At 41.3% G+C, this 27,693-nt stretch overlaps 1 protein-coding gene across 4 annotated transcripts in view; it reads left to right on the top strand.

Annotated features, from left to right (window-relative positions):
• SCUBE3 (signal peptide, CUB domain and EGF like domain containing 3) overlaps positions 1–27,693 on the top strand; it is a 159,336-nt gene that overhangs the window by 36,651 nt on the left and 94,992 nt on the right. For 3 of the 4 annotated variants that reach the window (XM_040337786.1, XM_040337785.1, XM_040337788.1), the window contains exons 2-3: positions 1,636–1,758; positions 10,469–10,594. In XM_040337786.1, coding sequence (XP_040193720.1) covers positions 1,636–1,758; positions 10,469–10,594 — 249 coding nt within the window. The remainder of the gene's footprint in view (positions 1–1,635; positions 1,759–10,468; positions 10,595–27,693) is intronic. The other variant, XM_040337787.1, reaches the window with a different exon arrangement.

The following is a 27,693-nucleotide window of genomic DNA, read 5'->3' as shown; positions in this document are numbered from 1 at the left end:
GCCGCCCAAGCAGCCTTAGAGTGGCCTTTCATTGGGGCCTGTCTCAGGCACACCAGTGCAATAATCACGCTGACAGATTTGTGAACAATATTTGAGAAATAGGCCTTTTGTGTACAGTACATAGAAAAAGTTATAGATCTTTGCGTTGATAAATAGGGACAAACACAAAAGCGTTTATAATTTTTCTCAGTGTATATATAGATATCTATCTATCTATCTATCTATCTATCTATCTATATATATATATATATATATATATATATATATATATATATATATATATATATAGTTACATTGTTCCAAGATGGGACCATACCTATGCCTGTAATTCAGTAGCGCCTAGTGGTATATTTTTTGGAGGGGCGGGAAACAATCCAAGGAACATAGTGCAATATTATTATTATTTTAAAAACCAATGAGGATGGGCATAAGTACAGCAAGAGAGAGCAACTATAGGCACTATTACTACCACTGGTGCCACTGAGTTTAAACACTGTTACTGCTCAAGCAGTGAATATTAAATATGGGTAAAGGGATTTTTGCTTTATATTTTAAGCGAATGCATTCATTATTACCACTGCATCATATATATATATATATATATATATATATATATATATATATATATATATATACAGTTATCAAAGGGCTAAGAATATTGGACACTAATTTTACTGCAAAGTTAAGGTACTGTTGATACAGCTAGATCCAGGAATTTTTGGGGTGCTGTTATTACCTCTAGAGTCAGCGCTTTTTGGTACTGTTATTACTGTTAGAGCTGGGAATGTTCTACATGTATCATTGCAGCTAAAGATTTTGCTATTACCAAAAAGAGTCAGGAATTTATTGTGTTGTGTTCAATATTCCCTGCTGCTTCTTTCTTCCATTAATGTATTGTAGTGCAAGCATGGATAACTGGAAAACGTAATCTTCATGACCCACCATTTGATTCTTCCTTCTCACTGTACTGCATGAAAAGACATTTCTTTCAGCTAAATCTGATCTCATAAGCAGTTCCTTTGGCTTTTTGCTTTACTATATTTCAATGCCCTGTTATGCCTTACATTCAAGTGATACTCATTTTTCTTCTCTTAGCTGTGCTTCACTTCTCTGTGTACCATTCTCTGTGTATATTCATTATTTTAAGCACTGTATGCACATGGCTGAGAGTGCCATATTGGCACTTATGGCCCAGTGCCTAGGGCAGTACGGTAAGGGTAAAAAGTAAACCAAGCCTCCATTTACAAACTGATAATTGAAAAAATATTTTGTTTGCCAATACTGGCTACCTCTACACGTTTGTGGCTTAATTTAGAAAATCACATAAATATAAATATAAATGTATAAGTCACAAGGGCCCCGGTCTTTATTTTTAGTATAAGTATTGTGTGAACTCTCTTATAAAAGCAATTAACAGTTCTCAATATATAAAAAAGTCAAAACATGCCACTATCCTTCCCAATAACATTCCGTATAACATATAGATATCTATCCCCTGGTATTTCTGAAAACCTATATCATCGTGTAGGTAGAGATACAACAACCCTTATAGAACTCTTCCACATAGCTGTATTCATTTTGATGTGCCACTTGGAAGAACCGTGTTGTCAACATATTATCATTCCTTTCTTTTAGATGTTGATGAATGCGTGGAAGGAACAGACACATGCCACATAGATGCCATCTGCCAAAACACCCCTCGGTCATACAAGTGCATATGCAAGTCTGGATACACAGGGGATGGGAAGCATTGCAAAGGTATATTAGAAGCATAAAAAATAGACAGATGGGTTTTTTAATCTTGACTGCCCATTGCATTTGCTAATGCCTTAGTGCCCGCCTGTTCTAGTAACCTGATTTAAAGGATTTCAAAAACAGACTCAAGCCCTGTACACACGGTCGGACCTTTGTCTGACAAAATTCACATCGGAATTCCGACGGAAATCCATCGGAGTAAAAGAGAACGGGCCAGATTCACAAAGAGATACGACGGCGGATCTCCTTATCCGCCGTCGTATCTCTGAGATCCGACGGTCGGATCTATGCGACTGATTCATAAGAATCAGTTCTGCATAAATCTCCCTTAGATCCGACTGGTGTAAGTGACTTACACCGTCGGATCTTAGGCTGCAATCTCCCGCCGGCCGCTAGGTGTCGCCTCGGTCTTTTACGCGTCGGATATGCAAATGAAGAGAACCGCCGATTCAGAAACGAACGCCCGCCCGTCGTTTTTTTTTTACGTCGTTTGCGTTCGGCTTTTTCTGGCGAATAGTTACCCCTGCTATATGAGGGGTAGCTAATGTTAAGTATGGCCGTCGTTCCCGCGCCGAGTTTCAAATTTTTACGTCGTTTGCGTAAGTCGGTCTGGAATACGGATGGCCGCAATTGACGTTGCCGCCGAAAACAATGACATCCTATCGACGTCATTTGGAGCATGCGCACTGGGTAATTTCGCCGGCGGCGCATGCGCAGTTAAATCGGCGCGGGAACGCGCCTGATTTAAATTGTACACTCCCCCTAGCCGCGGAATTTGAATTCCGCCGGGGGAGTTACGATCCGACGGTGCAATTTTCGAGGTAAGTGCTTTGTGAATACTGCACTGGCCTCGCTAAATTGCAACGGCGGATCGTAAATCACATAGATTACGCAGATCTAAAGATCTGCTAATCTATGTGAATCTAGCCCACCATGTTCTCTATCTAAACTCCGACGGAATTCCTCGGAATTTCCGATGGAAATAATCCGATGGGGCATACACATGGTCGGAATTTCCAATGGAAAAAGTCAGTCTGACTTTTTCCATCGTAAATTCCGATCATGTGTACGGGGCATTATACAAATGAAAGAATTCAGAATGTGTGTGGCCATTCTTATCTCTCATAGCATGGATGAGCTACTCTGAATTGAGAACAAAAAATTACTCTACATGAATGACTATGTCTGCCTTGATGATACAGTTGTGATGCCGGGTCTGACGTTGGGTACAAATACTGTATTTTAACAATGAGTCCTGGTAAACCTAAAGCAATTGTAATTATTATTAAAAAAAAGCATCTGGGTGTTCGGTTTGCATCACTTAATTTGCAGAGTTAGAGGCCTCGTACACACGACCGAGGAACTCGACGGGCGAAACACATCGTTTTGCTCGTCGAGTTCCTTGTTAGGCTGTCGAGAAACCAATCTTCTTCATTCCCGTCAAGGAAATAGAGAACATGCTCTCTTTTTGGCTCGTCGAGTTTCTCGACAGTTTCCTCGACGAAAATGTACACACGTCCTCAGCAAAAAAATATCTCCCAGCAAGTTTCTTGCTGGTTTTTGCCGAGAAACTCGATCGTGTGTACGAGGCCTAATAGGTTCAATTTACAGATCTATACTTTACAGCTCTGCTGTACAGTTATTGTCTAAGCAAGTATTCTTCTTAAGTATTTGCTACTGTTATGTTTTTTAAGCCTCATACACACACGATCGGACTTCCATCAGACTTTTCCGTGGATTTTGATCCGAATGGGCGTTGGCCGTGAACTTGTTCTGCATACACACGGCAGGAAATTTTCAGCCAACTTTCACCAAATCACGTGTTTTTTCAGCTCTCTACCGCCACCCTTTGGGCAACTTCTGCTATTGTTGTCTGATCTTTAGCATTGGTTCTGAGCATGCGTGTTTCTACTTTGGACTTTAGTCCGATGGACTTGTGTACACACGATGGGATTATGCTCCATCGGACATTTGTTGGCAAAAGGTTTGAGAGCATTCACGGCGAACATTTGTCTGATGAAAAACCGAAAACAATTGTCTGATGGAGCATACACATGGTCGGATTGTACGATTAAAACACGTCTGTCGGACAGGTGTTGCCAAAAAGTCAGATCGTGTGTATGGGTCTTAACAATGCTTCCTCACTCCCCAGTCAAAATTTCCAATTCAGCTTCAGGGAATCTCCTGCACAGCATCACTTAAGCTGGCCATGCATGGATTAAACTTTGTCCAGTTCAGCAGGGATCGGACTGATTTAGATTTATGTATGGACAAGGTGGCTGTACAAAAGTCAATTTACCGACTGACTTCTGTACAACCGCTTTGTTGGATTTTTGCTGCTGAATCAGCACTTGCCGGCTATAAGTAAAAGTATAAAGCAATTACATCAAAATAGTCACGCTTATATGAAAATTATAACTGATATAAAACATATGTGGAAGAAAAAGAAAAAATATATATATATTTCACGTGAAAAAATGCAAAAGAAAAGTCCTCATTTTCTCTGTTCAAATGTTGTTAAACATGTGGTAATTCCTCCATCACCAATAAGAAGAGCATTCAATCGTGAAGCCACCACCCATTTGGAAGAATGCATGCTTACTGGCTACAGTGGGACCCCCTAATTAAAGAGAAGTCAACTGAGCTTTTAATTGGGCACCTAGCCCTGGATCAACATAAGGCAACTCCTCCAGCTCCGCTGGTGGATGATTGTGACCAGTTCTTATCAGGCATCACCCCATAAACACATTTCATGAAAATATAAAAAAGAGAATCCCTAATAGTGTAAAGCCTCATTAGCAAGTTTATTAGTTGAATAAAATTACGCTTACATTCGGTTAGATTCAAAGTGCTTTGAAACAAATCGCCGCTGGCCAGATAAACATTACCCGCAATTCCAGGATCTTGCGATGATGCTATGTTGCTCCGCCCTATGCGTTTCATTACACGTGATATCGTCCCGCAAATACTGCACCATAGCTGTTTATATCCACCATGTAAAACCAAGCCTCATCATGGATTGCAAAATGGATGACCTGCTTTAAACACCAATCCTCGTTGTGCGTGATAATAAATTAGAATGATAACTACTCAACCCACAACCAAGCCTCTGTTTGGGTACACTGCAGCCATGTATGACTAAACTGATCTCGGCCCCAATGATGGTAAATGTAAATGTAAAGCACCACAAGATGCCAGGCCCCCCCCAGCGGAAAGTATAGGTAACTAGCTGAATACCCGGCGTTGCACGGGCTTCCTATCTTAACCTTTTGGGGAGGAAAATCATAGTAATATAAATATACCCATCTTTTATATAAGGGTGTAGGTAAGGGTTAATGTAACTGTCATATATTTTTATTTGGCATATAAGTAATATGTGTACCAGGTATTATTGAAATATCTCCAGGCGTACAGAAGTTATGTGGGAACATACATTTCCCATCGATTTGCATGGGACTTTAAACAAAAACCCCGACCCTCACAAATGGGGGTAGTTAAGGGATAAATTAACTATCCTATAGTTTAAGTGGACATATAAGTAACATGTGACCAAGTGTTATCGAAATATCTACAGCCGTTTGGAAGTTATGAAGTAACATGTATTTCCCATAGAGTTGAATTGGACTTTAAAGGAAAACCCCGACCATGGCAAATGGGGGTGGGTAAGGGTTAAACCACCTATCCTATGTTTGTTGCTGACATATAAGTAACATGTGTGCCAAGTTTCATGTTAATATCTTTAGCCGTTTGGACGTGATGCTGGAACATACATACATACACACACACACACGTTGAGTTTTATATATATAGATGTATTCACGCATACAATGCTATTAATTAAAAATCAAGGAGCTGCAGCAACCACTGAGGCCATCTAAGGGTCAAAAATTATAATATAATTGATATGCAAGTAAATATTTATAACTTGGATACATAAAGAATCCAAATCACCAAAAATGTGTTAAAATCCCTGTAAGCACTTTATAACAGAATACTATAATGCTCAAAATCATTAACATTCCATGGTATTGGTTATCTATATATATAAAACTCAACGTGTGTGTGTGTGTATGTATGTATGTTCCAGCATCACGTCCAAACGGCTAAAGATATTAACATGAAACTTGGCACACATGTTACTTATATGTCAGCAACAAACATAGGATAGGTGGTTTAACCCTTACCCACCCCCATTTGCCATGGTCGGGGTTTTCCTTTAAAGTCCCATTCAACTCTATGGGAAATACATGTTACTTCATAACTTCCAAACGGCTGCAGATATTTCGATAACACTTGGTCACATGTTACTTATATGTCCACTTAAACTATAGGATAGTTAATTTATCCCTTAAAGTGGATGTAAACCCAAAAAATAGTTTTTTTGTTTTTGATGTCACAATGTAGAGTATAAGATTTCCTATCATTTCCATTTTCATTATTGAAATATCTCCAGGCGTACAGAACTTATGTGGGAACATACATTTCCCATTGATTTGAATGGGACTTTAAACAAAAACCCGACCCTCAGAAATGGGGGTAGTTAAAGTGGATGTAAACCCCAAATTTTTTTTTTTTGTTTTTGATGTTACAATGTAGAGTGTACGATTCCCTATCATCTGTGCCCAGTCTTGCCACACAGAGTTAATCCAGCGCTGAGCAATCCTCTTTTAATGTTCAGTGAAAATTAACAGAATTCCAGATAAAAACTTGCCAAATTATAAAGTCCGTTTTTCTGTTCTTGCTTTGTGTTACAGGTTATTTACATATCTAGAGCTTGGACATGTTTATCATATGTTATGTTATGTTTATCATAATATGAGGTGATCCAAAGTTCATTGTATATTACCAGGATATGTAAATAACCTGTAACACAAAGCAAGAACAGAGAAACAGACTTTATAATTTGGCAAGTTTTTATCTGGAATTCTGTTAATTTTCACTGAACATTAAAAGAGGATTGATCAGCGCTGGATTAACTCTGTGTGGCAAGACTGGGCACAGATGATAGGGAATCGTACACTCTACATTGTAACATCAAAAACAAAAAAAAAAAATTTGGGGTTTACATCCACTTTAACTACCCCCATTTGTGAGGGTCGGGTTTTTGTTTAAAGTCCCATTCAAATCAATGGGAAATGTATGTTCCCACATAAGTTCTGTACGCCTGGAGATATTTCAATAATGAAAATGGAATATTAATAATAATAATAATAATAATAATACCTGCTACACATATTACTTATATGCCAAATAAAAATATATGACAGTTAAATTAACCCTTACCTACACCCTTATATAAAAGATGGGTATATTTATATTACTATGATTTTCCTCCCCAAAAGGTTAAGATAGGAAGACCGGGCAACGCTGGGTATTCAGCTAGTTTAAAATAAAACAATAAATTGGCAATATACAAATTACCCCTAGAGAGAGTCACTGGCTAGCAGCAATGGGATTGATCCAAATAGTTATTGCTATCAATCCATGACAAGGCTTGGATTTTACATAGTGGATATAAACAGCGATGGCACAGCATCACATGGGAAGAAACGCGGTGGGTGGAGCGACATGCTGATGTCATTGCGAGTTTCCAAAAGTGTGGGTGTTGTTTATGTAGCCAGCGAGGATTTGTTTTAAAGTGCTTTGAATTTAACCAAGTATAATTTTATTCAACAAATACATTTTCCTATAATATTTTATGTAATCAGAGCATCTCTTTTTTATATTCTCATGAAATATGTTTACTAAACCAGTCACAATTACCGGCCAGTGGGGAGATGAAGGAGTTGCCTTATGGTGATCAAGAGCTGGTTGCCCGATTGAAAGCTCAGTTGACATCTCTTTAATTAGGGGGTCACACTTTAGCCGATAAGCGTGCATTCTTCCAATTGGGTTGTGGCTTCAGGTTTTGAACTCTTTTCTAATTGGTGATAGAGGTTTATCATATGTTTAACCAGAGCTTTTTTTCTCAGAAAATAGGTGCAGGAACTCAACCACGACCCTGTTCAGATTTCAAAAACAGTAGAAGGGTCTTAAAGGGGCATTAAATACCAGAATTGCATTACATACAGAATGCAGAGTTCAGGGGGTTACACACAGAGTGCAGAGCTGTCACTTGTAAACACAGAAACCAGATTTCTGTGTTTACAAGGGATTGTGGTGAGCAGGCACCAAAGGGTCTGAGCCAGAGGTGGTGGAACTGAGTTCCCCCAAGTTCCCCCAGAAAAAAAGCCTTAACCACTTCAATACCGGACACTTTCACCCCCTTGCTGCCCAGGCCAATTTTCAGCTTTTACCTCTGTCGCACTTTGAATGACAGTTACGCGGTCATGCACTGCTGTACCCAAACAAGATTTTTATCATTTTAATTGAGACAGATTGAGCTTTCTTTTGATGGTATTTAATTACCACTGAGTTTTTCTATTTTTTGTTGAACAAAATGTAAAAAAAAATTAGCTTTTCTTAGTTTCTGTTACAAAATTGTGTAAATAAGTAATTTTTCTCGTTCACTAATGTGCGCTGATGAGGCTGCACTGATGAGGTGGCACTGATGGGGTGGCACTGATGAGGAGGCAATAATATGCAGCTCTGATGGGCGGTACTGATAGGCAGCACTGAAGAGGAGGCACTGACAGGCAGCACTGATGGGCACTGATTGCCATCACTGATGGGCACTGATTGGCACCTCTGGTGGCCACTGATTAGCACCACTGGTGGCCATTGATTGGCATCACAGGTGGGGATCACTGGTGGGCACAGGTGGGCATCACTGGTGGGCACTGGCAGGCATCGCTGATGAGACCGCACTGATAATCAATGCACTGATTATCAGCGCAGACCCCCTCATCAGGAGAGTCGCTTATTGGCTCTCCCCTACTCATGTGCTGTCAGCGTGAATAGAGGAGTGCTAATTTACACTGTAAACAGCTGTGATTGGACACAGCTGATCGCATGGTAAAGAGCCTACGTCATCACCGATCGCTGTGCTGCAAGCCCCAGGTTGTGCACAAGTGGCTTGATCTGATGGACGTCATATGAGGTCCAGTCAGAACAATGAAACCGCCACCCAGCCATCATTTTGCTATAGGCTGGGTGGGAAGGTGTTAAGAATATTTGAGGAGGATTTTTCTTTTGCACATTGCACTTTGTGTTTTTTTACATGAAATTGTATTTTTTTTTTCGTTTTGGTCCACATATGTTTTATATCACTTCTAATTTTCATTTTGATGTAATATAAGTTTTATGCCCTGTACACACGATCCGTTCATCTGATGAAAACGGACCGATGGACCGTTTTCATCGAACGAATCGATTGTGTGTGGGCCCCATCTGTTTCTTTCCCATCGGAGAAAAAAAATAGAACCTGTTTTAAAATTCCCGTATGGTTAAAAAAACTATAGAAAAAAACGATCGTCTGTGGGGAAATCCATTGGTCAAAAATCCACGCATGCTCAGAATCAGGTCGACGCATGCTCGGAAGCATTGAACTTAATTTTTCTCTGCGCTTCGTTGTGTTTTATGTCACCGCATTGGACACGATCAGATTTTTAACCGATGGTGTGTAGGCAAGACTGATGAAAGTCAGCTTCATCGGCTATCTGATGAAAAAATCCATCGTTTCGTTTTCATCAGACGAACCGATGGTGTGTACGTGGCATTACTGTGTAAAGTATCTCACAGTGGAGTTGCTGCTCTAACTCAACTTGGTTTTTGCCTACATTTAGTTCATAGCGCAATTTCTTTTTTGATTTTTATAAAAGTATAAGTAAAATGAGCTCAGGACAGAGTGCAACCAATCTATGTATGTTGAGATTAAGACTTATGGCCTACAAGAAATTGTCCTACCAACCAGGGATCAAGTCCTGGGGAAAAAAGTGTGGGAACACCCACCCAAGATCCACTCCCCCACCAAAAAATAAATAAAAAATGATACGCTCATATGCATAATTACTAAACCGCATGTTTAGAAGCAAGTTCTTTCTAAATCCCGCGATAACTCGCGGCAGACCTCCGCAATGTCTCCTGGGAACAATGACAAAAGCTCCCAGGAGACATTGCGGCATTGAGGAAGTGAGGGAATACCCGCACACTACCCGATGAATCCATATACAGGAAGCGGATAGTAACATAAAGGATTACTAAGGTTCGCCTGCCCCTGTCAGTGACTCAAGTTGGGCATCGCCGCTTAGTGAAGGATTGGCTCGGGCGGCTTGGCTGCTCTCGGATGCTCTAGTCCTGCAAAGGGAACTGCGTTCCGGCTGTGAAAAAAGTGCAGGAACTCCTTTCCCACGCGTTCCCGCAGGACTTGAGCCCTGCTACCATCATAGCAAATGATTTGACCAGCTACTTGGGTAGCTGCAGTGATTCAGTTGTCCAGATAACCCGTACATATGCTTTGTTTCTAGTTTAGAAGACTTTCAAAAAAATGTACACCAATCTAAGGGGGAGATTTACTAAAACTAGTGCACTCAGAATCTGGTGTAGCTGTGCATGGTAGCCAATCAGCTTCTAATTTCAGCTTGTTAAATTAAGCTTTGACAATAAAATCTGAAAACTGATTGGGTTCTATGCAGAGCTGCACCAGATTTTGCACTCTCCAGCCTTAGTAAATAACCCTATAATGTATGTTTAGATTTATTTAACAGTAAAGGCATAGCTCTGTGAATTCATTTGTTACACATTTGTAATTATTTCTGTTTATTTTTTTTCCTAGATGTAGATGAATGTGAACGGGATGATAATGCAGGGTGTGTACACGAGTGTATAAACATACCTGGAAACTACAGGTGCACGTGTTATGATGGATTTCGATTGGCACACGATGGACACAACTGTCTAGGTAAGTAAAACCTACTGACAGACAATAACTATAAGAAAGCTGAACTCTAGACACTTATAAAAGACACATTAATGCAACTATGTTTTACCTAATACTTTAATAAATGCATTTTTTTAATTCAGCTAGTGTAAATACCTCAATTTGACTTGATTTCAGTATATTTCACTTGTACAGCAGCACTGAGACTGGAAGAAAAGCAGGCAGGCCAGAGAACCAATCAGTAGTACTGCAAATTGGCTGGCAAGGACAAGCTCAAAGTAGGAAAGAACAGAATGAGCATAGAGATTACCTCATCAGTTTTCTGCTGCTCCTTCACTGTACTATGTGTAGGCTGTGGGTGGAGAGATGACACTACCGCATTCCTTAACCGTAACAAAGAAACAGGGATGGACTGGCCATTGGGACTACAGGGAGTTTCCCGGTGGGCCAATGGCTCAGTGGGCCGGCTTCAGTGACAGTGGACCGCTGCGCTCCTCTGCCTCACCCTTACCGCATCGCTCACCTCCTTCCCGCAGTGCTCACCTGGGGGGAACAAAGAAGCAGGGGGAGGACCAGAGGAGCGGGGGGGATGACAGAGGAGCATGTGGGAGGGGACAGATAGCTGACTCAACAGCTATGGCCTGGGAGTTTCTCACTTCTGCCTAATCTTGTCCCATAAGGGGGGGCACCAAACTGATTCTTTGCCCTGGGTGAAATAATGTCTAGCTTCCCCACTGGTACTGCCTATAAGAGTACCAGTACCAGCCATTCTACTCTAATAATCTAATAAAGTAGAACGGCTAGTGAAGGGGGAGAGGGGGCTTGGGTGGCCGGGGTGGGGGGTGTGGGAGTTGTCCGGCCACCATGGGAGAGACCTGTCAAAGTGGGCCAGTCTGGATGAAGTCCAGGGCCAAATTTTTGTCCCAGTCCAGCCCTGCAAAGAAAGCGTAGTTATTCTCCTGGTTGTGCTGTGTGGTATAGCTGTAAAAAAACGTATAGGACTTAAAACTTATAAAAACTTAAAGCGGAGTTCCACCTAATAAGAAAAGAAATGGCTGCACATCCAGGAATTTCCGATTGCCTTTTATTGTTCAAAGTGATCAGTGATAACACCAAAGACACCAACATGAGGTCACGTAGACACGTTTCACACAAACATCTTGTGCTTAATCATTACAATAACTAAAATGACTGATAGATCTTAAATAGACCGCCCCAGTAACTGCAGGTGTTCTGTGGGCAGTGATAGTGTTGACACATTTGGCACCTTTCGGGGGGAGAGGGAAAGGTCCCATGGAAGTTCAGCCCCCTCCTCCTTGCATGTGCAATATGGAACTGGCTGAAAAAGTTGAAAGGCTTCACTGCCGGTTTCCCTTAGACCCCTTTCACACTGAGGAGTTTTTCAGGCGGTACATCGCTAAAAATATCGCCTAAATACCACCTGAAAAACTCCTGCCCAGCCTTCTCAATGTGAAAGCCCAAAGGCTTTCACACTGAGGCGATGCGCTGGCAGGAGAGAAAAAAATCTCCTGCAAGCAGCATCTTTGGAGCGGTGAGAGGAGCAGTGTGTATACCGCTCCTTCATCACTCCTTCCCATTTAAAACAATGGGAAACTGGAGTAAAACCGTTCGAAATACGCCTCTGCAGAGGCGCATTGCGGGCGGTATTAACCCTTTATTGGCGCTAGCGGGGGTTAATACCGCACCGCTAGTGGCCAAATCCCGCGCCAATTCCGACGGTATAGCGCCGCTATTTTTAGTGGCACTATACCGCCACCGCGGTGTGAAATGGGCCTTAGTGAAGATGGCGGCACAGGCACCCGACAGCCGATCCACAAATCCCTTGACAGGTAAGAGTCCATATATTAAAAGTTAGCAGAAACTGGAGAAACTCCTTTTTTTTTATACAAATTAATTGAGTTGCCACATACTGTAGTTGGCTTTGCATTCACAAAAGGAAATCCTACCAATGATATCAATAAAAAGGTAACCCAGATAGCAAGCAATTGAGCTGCAAGTTTGAAAATGACTTGCCAGGCTTCACAAGTTTGTTGCAAACAAACTTGTGCACAATTGTAGCAAGACCCCATTGCATGACTCCAGATCAACTTTCCTTACAAACATGCTGCAAGTCTGATGCAAGTTCTGATTCAGTTATGTTATGTAATGGTCATCTACAGAGTGGTGCGCTTGCTGTAGACTCACCACTGCAACTTTGTTCTTGCTAGAGACGTGCCACACAAATTTTCTACAATTTGAAAAAGTGTCAGCTAGAACGTGTGCTTCAAGTGCTCTGCAAGTGTACAACTTGCCAGTGAAAATGTGCGGCAAGTTAGAAAGACATACAATACAACACTAGCACAGATCTGTGGCAAGTTATCCATGCTATCTGGGAATAAAGTAATTAAAGCGGAGTTCTATTTCTACTTATCTGTCTCCCACTTCTGGAGATGGCGCTGCGGCACCGTCCCTAGGAAGTTCGGCCCCCTCCTCCTTCCTCTGCTTCCAGGCCAAATAGGAATCAAAGCACACTTTGCGCAATGCGTAGTAGGGAATCAGCTGCGAAACCGAAAGGCTCCACTGCCAGTTTCCCTTAACAGGAATGGTGGCGGAAGCACCCCGACAGCCGATTTACAAATTGGCTGGGGTGCCGACTTTGTGCGCTTCCTGGATATGTAAGTGTCCATACATTAAAAGCCAGCAGCTACAGTATTTGTAGCTGCTGAATCAAATTTTTTCCTGGGGGGGCCAGAACACTCTATTAAAGCTGAACTCAATTAAAAGTAAAAATGCTCTTTTGAAGTTGGGCTCCCCCTGCATTGTTAAATGTTTATTTAGGTCTAGAACAGGGGTGCCAAACTCCATTTCACCAAGGGCTGAAACAGCATTATTGTTGCCCTCAAATGACCAGTTGTATCTGTAAGACTAGATGTCTAGAGCACCACCCCCCCCCCTTATATCAGATGTCAAGAGCCCCCTACCATCAGAAGTCAAGTGTCCCTCGCCCTCCCTTACAACACAGCTCCCCCCTTACCTTGTGCTGCTGCCGGTAAGAAGCTGGAGGCAGAGCTGGGAAGCAGAAAGTGCAAGATATGGTGAAGTACCAAAGGAAGGCTGGAATCTGCTCAGGGGTGGCAGCTGCACAAAGAGGCACAGGACCTATAGGAGGAGTTCTGTCTTCCTCTCTGCTGCCAACTGCTGAGATGGGGGGAGCAGAGACGAGCCTCTCTACAACTGCACGGAGAAGCACAGGATCTGACAGAGGAATTCTGTCCTCCTTTCTGCTGCTAACTGCTGAGACAAGGTGGGTGCGAAGATGAGGTGGTTGCCGCAGCTGCAGGAGAGGTGCGAGGACCACATGGAGTGGTGTGGGGGGGAGCGGATTTGAACCGCAGGCCTTGTGTTTGACACGTGTGGGCTAGAGGTATTTTACATAATCCTCTAGACCCACAGGCTCCCTCCAAGACTGGTCGCTGCAGCCCCCTTTTTCTCCTATGCAGGTCTTCTAATGTCATCAAGGCCCCCGCATTGGGCATTTGGACTCTAAGGCCTTGTACACACGACCGAACATGTCCGCTGAAACTGGTCCGTCGGACCAGTTTCCGCGGACATGTTCGGCCGTGTGTAGGGCCGACCGGACAGTTTCCCGGCCTAGCGGACAGGTTTCCAGCGGACAAAAGTTTCTTAGCATGCTAAGAAACTTGTCCGCTGGAAGCCTGTCCGTCGGACATTTCCGATGGTCAGTACGACTCATCGGACATGTCCGCTGGCCCGAAATCCCACGCATGCGTCGAAGTGATTTGACGCGTGCGTGGAAGCATTGAACTTCCTGGTGCGCGCACGTCACGGCGTCATCGTCGCCGCCACGTCACCGCGTATTCTGACTGCTGGGAATTTGGTCTGATGGTGTGTACACACATCAGACCAAATGATCCCAGCGGACATGTCCGATGAAAACGATCCGCGGACCGTTTTGACATGTCTGGTCGTCTGTACGCGGCCTGAGGAACAGTCCACCCCTGGAATGTAGGGAAGCACTGGCTGCGGCAGGAGTGGAGGTTCTGGTAAGTAAACCAGCTTTTCCTAGCCTTCAGACATAAATGTGAATTTAACCCTTGCAATGCAGGGACAGCCTTATTGCAAGGGAGTATTTTGACTTTCCCTGAAGGTGGGCTTCAACTATGCTGCAACATATTAATTACAGTGGCCATAAACACCTAAATGAATTCTGTGGTACATTTGAGTCCGTAAAATAAATCATAGAATGTAAATAAATACCTGGGATGTTGCCAGACATTTTGTCAGCTGATAATTTCCTGTGCCCTCTGCCTGTTCTGCATTCTTATCAGTTATCGCAGATGGGATGGGTTCTGTAGTCTTCAATGTTATGGAGAAAATGAGAGGGAAAGGTTCTGTAGTCCACTCCTGCTTATGTTGTCTTAATGCAGTAAGGCCTCGTACACACGGCCGAGAAACTCGACGGGCAAAACACACCGTTTTGCTCGCTGAGTTCCTTGTGAAGCCGCCGAGGATCTCGGTGAGCCAAATTTTCCCATTTCCGTCGGGGAAAAAGAAGACATGCTTTCTTTTTGGCCCGACGAGATCCTCGGCGGTTTCCTCGTTGAAAAGTGTACACACGACCGGTTTCCTCGGCAAAAAAAACCCAGCAAGCTTCTTGCTGTTTTTTGCCGAGAAACTTGGCCGTGTGTACGAGGCCTTAGGGTGAGTGTTGTTACCTAGGACAGGAAGTGTGTTCTTGACAGAATCAACAGATGAAAGGACCTGGCAAGCTACAACATATTACAATTTTGATTTTGTTTTTTTTTAAATGTTTTAATTGCTGCGTCCCACTGCATGAACTTATGCTGTGGTTGAACAGATCTAGTGACACCTCTAAGGGAGGATCATTATGATGGTGGATCAGCATGAAAAACGCTGTCTCCAGCAACTTGATGGATACAAAAGCCACAAGACTTGGACAAGACATTCCATACAGGCTGAAGATGTACATGTTAGCTTCTATATGCGTGTTGTTTTTTAATATTTGAAGGAAGGAATATGTGGATGATCTAATAGTACCAGCTTTGGATTTCTAAATCATCTCACAAAATATAAGGGGGAACTTGCTGTAGTTTTGGAGTTAAGAGGGCAAAGGAGAACGGCAGAACTTGTTGTATTGTGCAGGGCTTGGGCTTTCTGGTAGGTTGATTTATACTGAAATTACGATTCAGAATGGCTGATAAGCACAAATCATTCCGTATGGAGAAATACCATGGTATGTTACCAAATAACCATAGTAATCAGAGAGCTTAGCCATTTGCCATGGTAAATCTGTATTTTTCTGTAAAGGGAAATTTACCATGAAAAATACTCACAAGCCATGAAATGTCATAGTAATTTCATGGTCCATTTTTCATTTGCCATGGTAATTTTGTTTCTTTTTCTGTAAGGAGAAAATGAACCGTGGTGAATGTTCAAATTAAATGTGTCATAGAAATTTCCTGGCAATTTGGCATTTCTGTACCAATTTTGTAATAAAAGAAAACCTTTTCTCAATTGTAGACATGGTACTTTCTTTAACACGTGCAATGAATTAAAGGTAGCAATGCTACACTTCCTGCATGCTTAATTGATTTCAGATTTTTTTTAATCAATTACAAGTTGTTATATAGTAAGTCCACGAAAAACTGATGTTTCCGTTCTGAGCAAAAGACTGGTTAAAAATGATGTCAAGAAAGATTTCTGTATTGGTCCATCGATTAGCAGTGGCCAACAGTGGTTCTCTATAATTCTCTAAGTCTTTTTCAATATTTTTTTTTACAAAGGGGTTTTATTCATTTTCAGTCAAACTAACAGAGCCAACAATTAGGTAGTTACAATGCAAAAAAAAATAATCATAGACAAGCATTTTCAATATTTTCAAATCTGCAATTTTCATTAAATTACTACTTGGAAACCCTGACATGAAGGTCTGTGTTCAAACACATCCTGTTATCAGATAACACGCTCTGTCCCTGTTTCCCAGTTGTGCTCCTTTGTTGTCATGCTGTTACAAAGGCTTCCAATATAAATTACAGGTAATCATTTTAACATACATAAAGCAAGAATGGTAAACTGTTGTCACCATCATAAAATGCCACGCAGTCATTGCTGGAGCACAGGCATGTGGAAATAAAATGGCTGCAAAGAGACTGCAGCACTAAGATGCGATAAAGGATAAAAAAAGAACAGTATAAAAGGCAGTTGTTAATTATACACCACAAAATACCCATGCTGTATGTGCATATAGTTCACACTCATGCTGTTTTGCTGTATATATTTGTAGGTGTACTGTAAGAATCCCATGCTTTTTACCAATCAACATTACAACTGTAAAATATGTCTTAGCATAGAACCTTTGGGTGCCAGCAGGTGACATAGGCTTCTCTGTTGTGCAGAGCACAGGAATTGTCCAGCCCCCACCAGGGGCCTTACAGAGAATTTTGGGGTTCACTGTGGACATTTCAACGCTTGGATATATTCCACTGAAAACAGCTGACATGCAAATAGAGCACTGAAGCAAAGTCCCTTTTGGGTGGAAAAAGCATAGTTCATAGACAAACTGTGGCTGATGCTGACTAATGCCCTGTACACATGATCAGAGTTTCCGTCGGAATAAACTCCAACAGGTTTTTCAGACGGAAATCAGTTCCAGCTGTCTGGCATACACATGAACACACCAAATTCTGACCTTCGAAAACGCGGTGACGTACAACACTATGACGAGCCTAGAATAATGAATTTCAATGCTTCCGAGCATGCGTCAAATTGTTTCCAAGCATGCATGTTTTTTTCTCCATTGGAATTCCATACAGATGAACGGAATTTTCATCGGAAAAAAAGAGAACATGTTCTCTTTCTAAGTCCACCGGAATGGGGCATACACACGGTTGGAATATCCGATGAAAAAATTTAGTCTGACTTTTTTCCTTGAAAATTTTGACCGTGTGGATGGGGCATAAGTTCAGGCTGGTGAATTGTCAGGCTCAGAGTTGCAACTCATGTTGTGGAATAGGTCAAGCAGAGCAAGCAATAAACAGCCAAATAGCATAAGCCATAAGACAGGAAAAAATTGTAGCAAGAAGGTGCATAAATTACAGACCTTCCAAAACCCAGGCAGTCTTTATTTTATTTACAGAGACCAATGCAGGAAGACTTAATTCTCTCTGTGATGACAAGTTAAGTATGTATTTGGTAGGTTTAAATTAGTGTAGGGATTATACTAGGTTAATTTTGTCTGTTACGTTCAAGGGTTTAAAATTAATGTTTTGTTTTTGGGGGCTAAGTTATGTAATGATTTGAGTTACATGTTAAGTGTCACTTTTATGGGTTATTTTAAGCATTAGGATTGGAGTTTAAAGTGAACCTGTAGCAAGGTCTATGGACAATATGTATTTACATATAAACAAGCTGAAATAAGCTTTAAAACAAGCCTTAAGTGTCGGTTCACACAGGGGCAACCCGACTTACAGCGCGACTTTCCAAGGCAACTTCAGCGTGACTTGGAGCAACTTACAACGTGACTTGAAGTTGCCTCCAGGACAGGCGACTTTGGAGACAACTTCCATTGAAATCTATGGGTACAAGTCAGATAGAAGTCACCTTGAAGTAGTACAGGAACCTTTTCTGAAGTCGGAGCGACTTCAGTATTGTACATTAAGACGGCTCTCATTCACTTCAATTGAATTTCTCATGTCGCGCGACTTGGGGCGACACAAGTTGGATCCCAGGTCGCGGTATTGTGAACCGGCACTTACTGACCTTTGTGGCTACAGATATTGTGGAGCTATTTATCCCCAAAATGTATGACAGAGTTAACAAGCAAAACAATTGTAGTTAGTTTCACAGCAGTTTTAGCTAACCTTATATCCTATCTGAGCCCCGGCTGACTTCTTCAATTTTCTACTGTGTTCTTTTAACCTTCATTACTGTGGAACGTTCATATATTATAGGGCCCGCAACAGTGGAAAGGAATAGAAAATCTTCTGCACATACACATAAATGACCAGCATGGAGACTTTGGGAACAGTGGCTGAGCTGTGCAAGGACCTTGGAGAAACAGGGGGGTTGCTGGGGAAGATAGGCAAGCATTTCGAAGATAATACAATATAGCAATTTCTACTCTATTCAAAACAAAGAAAAATGGCTTTAATTGTTAATTCAATAAAAGAGTTAGGTGACGTTTTAGAGTTTGAGTAAAGGAAAGCTTAAAAGTATAAGGTCAGTTTTAGGTTAATGTCATAGGGGTCAGGGGTTGTAATGGACATTTTTTTGTACATTACTATTCTGTGCTTAAGTACCTGCACCGAGATGGCTTACAGTTCTCAGTCTTGAAAACCAATGTACCTGGATTCTAGAGCACCACGAAGGACCAAGTGGATGATTTCACTCTGATCTTTAACCACTTCAGCCCCGGACCATTTTGCTGGTCAATGATCGGGCCACTTTTTGCGATTCGGCACTGCGTCGCTTTAACTCACAATTGCGCGGTCGTGCAACGTGGCTCCCAAACAAAATTGGCGTCCTTTTTTTCCCACAAATAGAGATTTCTTTTGGTGGTATTTGATCACCTCTGCGGTTTTTATTTTTTGCGCTATAAACAAAAATAGAGCGATGATTTTGAAGAAAAAGTAATATTTTTTACTTTTTGCTATAATAAATATCCCCCAAAAATATATATAAAAAAACATTTCCTCAGTTTAGGCCGATACGTATTCTTCTACATATTTTTCATAAAAAAATCGCAATAAGCGTTTATTGATTGGTTTGCGCAAAAGTTATAGCGTCTACAAAATAGGGGACAGTTTTATGACATTTTTATTAATATATATTTTTTTTACTAGTAATGGCGGCGATCAGCGTTTTTTATCAGTACTGCCACCTTATGGCGGACATGTCGGACACTTTTGACAAATTTTTGGGACCATTGGCATTTTTATAGCGATCAGTGCTATAAAAATGCATTGATTACTGTAAAAATGCCACGGGCAGGGAAGGGGTTAACACTAGGGGGCGAGGAAGGGGTTAATTATATTCCCTAGGTGTGTTCTAACTGAAGGGGGGGTGGGACTGACTAGGGGAAATGACAGATCACTGTTCATACATTGTATGAACAGACGAACAGTAATTAATCCCCCTGACAGGACTGGGAGCTGTGTGTTTACACACACAGCTACCGGTTCTCGCTCTGTAACGAGCGATCGCGGGTGCCCGGTGGTGATTGCGCCTGCCGGGCACGCGCGTCGGCACCAGGGGCGAGCAGGGGCCGCGCACCTCCGGCGGCGCACACATGCCCCTAATGGCTGAAATGCAAAATGACGTATACCTACGTGATTTCGCACAGCAGAGCCGACCTGCCACCATATAACTGCGGCGGCTGGTCGGCTAGTTGTTAATTTTTTGTACCTTTAATGCCAGAAATAGGCTGCACCATGACTGTGCTAAAGCACTTTAAAATGGTCAATAGATAATATGGCTGCACCTACAGAGAATGATCTAGCTAGGAGGAGCATGACAGTGGAGAAAGTGCTGGGCCCTAGTAGCAGATCTTGTTGAAAATCACTGCACTGCACTGCACTGTAATAAAAATTACTTCCTTTGCCAACTGATATCTGATCCAGCACATGAAGAGATGCCATCTCTATACAACTTCAATCACCTGGCACTTTAATACTAGGCCTTTGATATCTGTATTTTGGAACTAGCAATGTCAGCGGCATTTAATTCAACAACAGGCGTGGAGTGTTTTAACTTGTAACAGTTGTGTGGAGTCTTCTCAATGCCAGCAACTTCTGTAAAAAAAATCCCAAATAAGATGTAACTCCGTGATCACCATGGGTGATCCATGCAGAAGTACTATGCTCATTATTTTACTCATTGAAGCCCGTTGAGCAGTACATAGCTGACATTTTTACAGTTTACTGCTTCCCCTTGCAGAGTCCAGGGCTGTCAAATATAATTCAGTCTCTATTATTACAAAGCAAGAACAGTATAGCCATTTGAAACTTTTATACTGTTGTTCTATGTAGCATGCGGAGATCCTGGGTGCAATAAAAGAACAGCAACATGTAAGGTGAATGTCCAACTAAAAACCTTTTTTCAGTTTTGAATAGTGTGGGTAGGTCAGATTTTTACTGCTAAAAAGGGCTCTGTTAGGCCTCGTACACACGGCCGAGAAACTCGACGTGCAAAACACATCGTTTTGCTCGTCGAGTTCCTTGTGAAGCCTCCGAGGATCTCGGCGGGGCCAAATTTTCCCATTCCCGTCGGGGAAAAAGAAGACATGCTTTCTTTTTGGCCCGACGAGATCCTCGTCGGTTTCCTCGTCAAAAAGTGTGCACACGACCGGTTTTCTCGGCAAAAAAAAAACCCAGCAAGCTTCTTGCTGTTTTTTGCCGAGGAACTCGGCCGTGTGTACGAGGCCTTAGAGAGATCTCCCCCCACTCCTTGTCACAGTGACTGCTACTAGTGAAAACCTGTAACAGGAACACAGGCAGCATTAAAGTAAAATAAAAAAAGGCTTGACTAGACATATTATTTTTACTAAAGGCAAATAAGCTGTTCACTTTGCAATGAAAAATGGACATTGCAAGATAATTTTCCCCAGAGCTTGGTTAATGCGGTGAAATTTGGTTCGCAAAAAATAACCACAATAAAACAAAATGAAAAAAAAAAAAACAGTATTCTTGCTTGCACGTGATTGGATGCTTCATCTCATTCACTAAGCTCTGGGGAAAATTAATTTTTCAAAATAAACCATATGCAGGGTCCCCAGAGCTTATTTATGCTTTCCTGGGGGCAGATCCACATACATCTGCACCGGGCGCAGCGTATCTAAGATACGCTACGCCGCCGTAACTTATCTTTTTAAATTTGAATCCACAACGAATCCGCGCCGTAAGTTATGGCGGCGTAGTATATCTCTCGCCGCGTAAGGGCGCGGAATTCAAATGACTGTGATGGGGGCGTGTTTTATGTTAATACGTCGTGACCCGAAGTAAACAACGTTTTTATTTTAACTGCGCATGCGCCATCCCTGGGGGTATCCCAGTGCGCATGCTCGAAATTAAACCGGAACCAGCCAATGCTTACGACGGTGACGTCATTCTACGCAAATTCCTATTCGCGAATGACTTACGCAAACGACGCAAAAAATTCTAAATTGTACACGGGAAGGACGGCCATACTTAACATTGAGCCGGAAAAAGCCGAACGGAAACGACGGAAAAAAATGCGCCGGCCGGAAGTACGTTCGTGGATCGCCGTAAATAGCTAATTTGCATACTCAACGTGGATTTCGACGGAAACGCCACCTAGCGGCCGCCGAAAAATTGCATCTAAGATCTGACGGCATAAGAAGACATACGCCTGTCGGATCTAGCCGAGATGCCGTCGTATCTTGTTTTGAGGATTCAAAACAAAGATACGACGCGGGAATTTTGAAAAATTACGCCGGCGTATCAATAGATACGCCAGCGTAATTTCTTTGTGGATCTGCCCTCTGGTGTGTATTATATGATTTTCAGATCAAAATGGAACCAATGGTGTTGGTGCTGACAGTGATGTTCTTGTTTTCCTGAACCACAATCAAACCCTATATAATAAACCAGCTACAAAGCCACTTGAACATTTTGAGACACTCTTTTTCTATTGGTTCTGAAGCAAAGTGTTGCAGCTTCTGTTTTAGAAACTTTTTGAGATCAGTCGGTTCCTGAAGTATACGTTGCACCTCCTATCTTCACAGCTGAAAGTGTTCTGAGATATACGGTATGAGAGGCCACTTATATTTCAGAATTGCTTTATAGATGACCTGAGATGGACGATGATTGCCACTAGGTAAGCATGCCATTAAAACTATATTCTATTTTTTTCTGTAAAAGTTACCCATTTTCATAAAGAAAGCACTGAGAGTTGATATATTTGGGAAAAGCAATCAGAGCAATATATTATCAATAAAAAAAATGATAACATTACTCAGTCTGGCTGAGTATTGTAGTGACGCAGATCCTTGTTAACCTAGTTATACCCTTATTGTATTACCACTGAGGTTTTTTAACTTGTTCCACATTAGGATCTTAAGGATAACTTTTCTTTATGGTGTTTTCCAAATCTTAAAACCACCTTCCTCCTCAGAAGCCCACAAATCTAATTCTATTGACTTAAATAGAGGAAGTCAGGAGCTGGGCGGGGAGGGGGAACCATGTGGTATGTTTCTGAGGTGGACCTCTGGGGAAATGAAAACCTGTATTTTATTTTCTGCCAGTATTTCAGCTTTTAAGAAGCAGAAAACTGTTACATGATTGCTAGCAGACTGCAGATCATAGAGCTATTACCATGTTTATAACAAGAGCCAAGTCTGTTATTCACCTTCAGCCTCAAAACCAGCAGCAATTCAAATCCCCATAATTTCAGGCATTATGTGCTACCAACTCAAATAGGTACCCTGCCAGAAAAGTGTTCCTACTTTGATTTAAGTAAATGTGCTTTAAGCAGTGGTTCTCAACCTTAGTGAGACCAGGGCTGGGTAAATTATTTTATAACCTTCTATTCCCCAACAATAAAAAAAAATGCCTTTTCTCATGCAATAAAAGTATTGGATGGCAAAGTATGTAATTAAAATGCATCAAAAAGGGAGTAATCAATTGAAGATATTGCCCGTAGAAGAGTTACTCTAATTAAAATAGACTCTATGACATAAATTATTTAAAGCTGAAATTTAGTGAAAATTATTTTAATTAAAAAACAGCACTCGGGACAATACTTACCATGAATTAACTGTGTTTGATTAAAATCTGAGGTCATCTGCCCCTGAATACATCTGTAGCAATGATAGTCTATTGTGGGGGTATCCAGGGGCTGAAGACTTCAGATTTTATTCAAACATAGCAGCTACTAGTACAGGGCACATTCTTCATATATGAACTGTCCCTAGTGCTGTTTTTTTTCCGTTAAACTTCAACTTTAAGTCTATTTACCGCTTTATTATTTTTCCCATTCTTTTTATTTCTCTGTTCTTTTTTCACCTCTATTTTCCCCTATCATTCTCTCTCTCTCATTTTCTTTCTCTCTGGTTCTTTCTACTTCTCTCTCTCTCTCTCTCTCTCTCTCTCTCTCTCTCTCTCTCTCTCTCTCTCTCTCTCTCTTGTTTTCTCTATCTTCCTATTTTTCGCATCCTCATTTTATCTCCCTCTATTTCATTATCTCTCACTCTCTTATGTCTGACTATACCTCCTTTTTTCCTTTGTGTCGATTTGACTTCTTTCTCTTACCTTTTTTCTTCTCTGTTGGTCTGTCCATCCTCACTTTTGTTGTCACACACAGGAAATTGGTTTGCACCAAGTTGTGTATTAGCAAATAATATTGTTTTAACGTGCATGAACATTCTAAATAACCATACTGTCATGAAATAAATGAGCCGTGCATGTATTTTATAGGACTGCAAGCAAAGGGTAAAGTTGCAACATTTGAAAGGTATCACTAGTAAACACTTATTTGAACTTTGCACCAGTGGTGGTAATCTTGAAAATTATACAGGACTCTAAATGCCCCCAACACTTTCAGAGGGGTGCACAATGACAATTGTTTTTGTTGAGGTTTTAGTCCTTCTGCATTTTTTGTAGCATAAAACAATCCAAACGAAAGAGAAAATTTAATGCCCCGTACACACGATCGGAATTCCATCAAAGTTTAGATATAAAACATGTTCTATATTTTTCCGATGGAATTACGATGTGATTTGGCCAGGCAAAAGCCAGATCGTGTGTACGCGGCATTAGTGAAGTAATCTCCTTCATTGGTGTCAGTAGAAGTATTTATAACACCCAGCATTGGTATCAGTGGCTGACATAATAGCCACTAGCATTGGTGCCAGTGGCAGTAATAGTAACCCTATGATTAATGCCAATAGTAGTAATAGCAGTTCCCAGCATTGGTGTCAGTGGCAGTAATAGTAACTCCTGGCATTGGTGTCAGCGGCAGTAATAGTAACTCCCTACATTGGGGTCAGTGGCTGCAGTAATAACCCCCAGAATTTTTGTGAGTGGTCACAATAATAACCTCTACTATTATTTAACCCTCCGCATTGGTGATTAGAGTCAATATTACTTAATTATGCTTCTTTGCCTCACCTGGAGTGGCAGGTTGTCTTTATTCGTAGCAGTATTATGTAGCCCCCTTCTCACTGGTGGTCAGTGGCAACATCATTTACTCCCTTCTCACATCCCACATTGGTGGTCAGCGGGAGTAATATTGACCCCCTATAGAATAGAAGCAGTATTGTGTCTCTCCCCCTCCCCCACATTGGTGGCCAATGGTTGTTTACCTGATTACACACTCCCACACAACTCTTTCTCTCTCCCTTTTCCGACCAGGACTCTATTTGTACTCTATCAATCCGCTTGACAACATCAACTTTGTTTTAGTGCTTGGTGAAGAAATGCAGAGAGCACCCCGCTTCTCCTCTGCTGTCTGCTGAGCATGTAAAACCACAGAGAATAGACTATGCCCTAACCTTTAAGATGAAACATCCTTTCAATTATACATCTTATTATTGCATAACATGGATTTTTATATAAAGCTTGCCAGCTGCTTTTCACTAATAGTAGATTAAATCTGGTTGTTTTTATGATAGTTCACTGCCCCATGCTCTGACACCAGACACCATGTTTTATGTACTTTTATTTGTATTTCCTAAAATGAAAACATATGCAAACATTTTTACGCTAAATCTAATTTAGTGAGAATATTATTCAGAGAAGCAATTATAAAGGGTCCTCAGAGCTTATTTATCTTATGTGTATTTATACTGTATGAAATTCAGATTAAAATGGAACCAACTGTGTTGGTACTGACAGTTACATTCTTGCTTTCCTGAACCACACTGCAACACTGAAGATGTGTGAACACATGTAATTGTAATTAATGCACTGCAACATGTCAAATTAGTTTACAACATCTATCTAGACCAGGGGTACACTGGGAGTATGGGAACCCACAAGTAGAGGTACAGGATTGGATCTCTGAATAATAGAAAAAAACTATTTTTTGCATTATCGTTCCATTGATCCCAAAATCCAAGTGAAAAAATGTACTTAAAATGCCAGATGACATGCAAGCTATGCCCTGTACACACAATCGGTTTGTCTGATGAAAACGGACCGATGCACCGTTTTCATCGGACGAACCGATCGTGTGTGGGCCCCATCAGTTTTTTTCCAATCGGTGAAAAAAAATAGAACCTGTTTTAAAAATTTCGTATGGTTAAAAAACTGATCGTCTGTGGGGAAATCCATTGGTCAAAAATCCACGCATGCTCAGAATCAAGTTGCCGCATGCTCGGAAGCATTGAACTTCATTTTTCTCAGCACGTCATAGTGTTTTACGTCACCGCGTTGGACACGATCGGATTTTTAACCGATGGTGTGTAGGCAAGACTGATGAAAGTCAGCTTAATCGGATATCTGATGAAAAAATCCATTGGTTCGTCTCATGAAAATGAGACGAACCGATCGTGTGTACATGGCATAACAGTGTCAGTAACTGGATTTGACTCTGTGTTTTGTTTGGACAAAAACAGCAGCAATAATCTCACTAGATTTAGCCAGCCTGCATATTTGGGATTTGCTATTTTATACAAAAAAAAAGTTATACAATCCTAATGATTGTCTTTTCATGCCCTATCTATTCATTATATAAATAAAAATCAAGCTTTTGAGTCATACTGGTGAAAATTTCAACAGTGTGGCAAAGGGGGTATGGAAATATATTTGGCAATCCATTAACCTCCCTGGCGGTATGATTCTGTCAGAAAAAACATGCTAAAAGCGGTACCATTATTTGCAAGGAAATTTGGCGTTTTATATTGTAGGTCTGTAATTTTTAGAAATAACTCACTTAAATCTGACCAAACAAGCTTCTAATAGGCATCCCGGGTATGACATTTTTTTAAAAACAAAATTATAAATTATAATATAATAAATAATTATAAATAATTATAACAAATAATAATATAATTATAATAAAAATTATTCAATAATGTAATCAAATCAAAATCACTGAAATTTGCTCAGTTGCAGAATTGTTGCTGTCATTATTTTTTTTTTTTTATGACGAATTTCCCCACAAATCGCTATCGCACAATTCTGCAAGTGATTATAATTTATTATCGCTGTTTTTTAGCTGATCTAAAACTATTTTTAAAATAAAGGGACACTTTTGGTTGCTATGGACAATCTACAGTTTGCAGGGAGAAAGAAACGTTTTTATTATATAAAATGACATGCATGACACAGGACAGACCACTAGGGACAGGGGGGGTGTGTTTTTTTTACATACAGTACTGTAATCTATAAGATTACAGTATACTGTATGTAAGGTGTTTGTTTACTTTTTTGAATTTGGCGCCGTTCTCCGTCCCCGTGCGTCGTAACGTCGCAGGGAACGGAGATCGGCGTCACACGGAGGCACTGTGTGAATCGAGCGAGGACCCACTCGCTCACACAGCGCGGTGGCATCGCTGGATCCAGGGACAAGGTAAGTAACTTGTGCCTGTGGATCTAGCGAGGCAAGCCCGAGTCTGACACGGGGTTTCCGCTCGCAGCAGGAAAATCTAACCCCGTGTCAGACTCGGGAAGACCGCCAGGCAGGTTAAGGGTCTATAATGTCAAAAAGGTAAAGTATAACTAAAGGCAAAACTTTTTATTTAGATTTGGATAGAGTGATTAGATGTTAGAACCATTGTCAGATATGTATTGCAATTTATGTCCCTGTTAGGGAGGTTTACTCTCTCAGGCCTCATACACACCACCAGTTTCCTCGGCAGAATCCATCAAGAAACTTGGTGGGAGAGCTTTTTTGCTGAAAGAAACTGGTCGTGTGTACGTTTTCGATCGAGTAAACTGTTGAGGAACTCGACGAGCCAAAAAGAGAGCAAGTTCTCTTTTTCCTCGACGGGAGTCTCAAATTGGCTCGTCGAGTTCCTCGTCGGGCTGGTTTCCGACGAGAAACTCGAGCGTGTGTATGCTAAGAAACCCGCGCTTGCTCAGATTAAAGTATGAGACGGGAGTAAAAGTAGCATTTGTAAG

This window comes from Rana temporaria, chromosome 2 (genome assembly GCF_905171775.1).
Source record: "Rana temporaria chromosome 2, aRanTem1.1, whole genome shotgun sequence".
In the NCBI taxonomy this organism is placed as follows: domain Eukaryota; kingdom Metazoa; phylum Chordata; class Amphibia; order Anura; family Ranidae; genus Rana; species Rana temporaria.
Note: the sequence above shows the minus strand (reverse complement) of the source record. Positions and strands in the feature narration are given on the sequence as shown.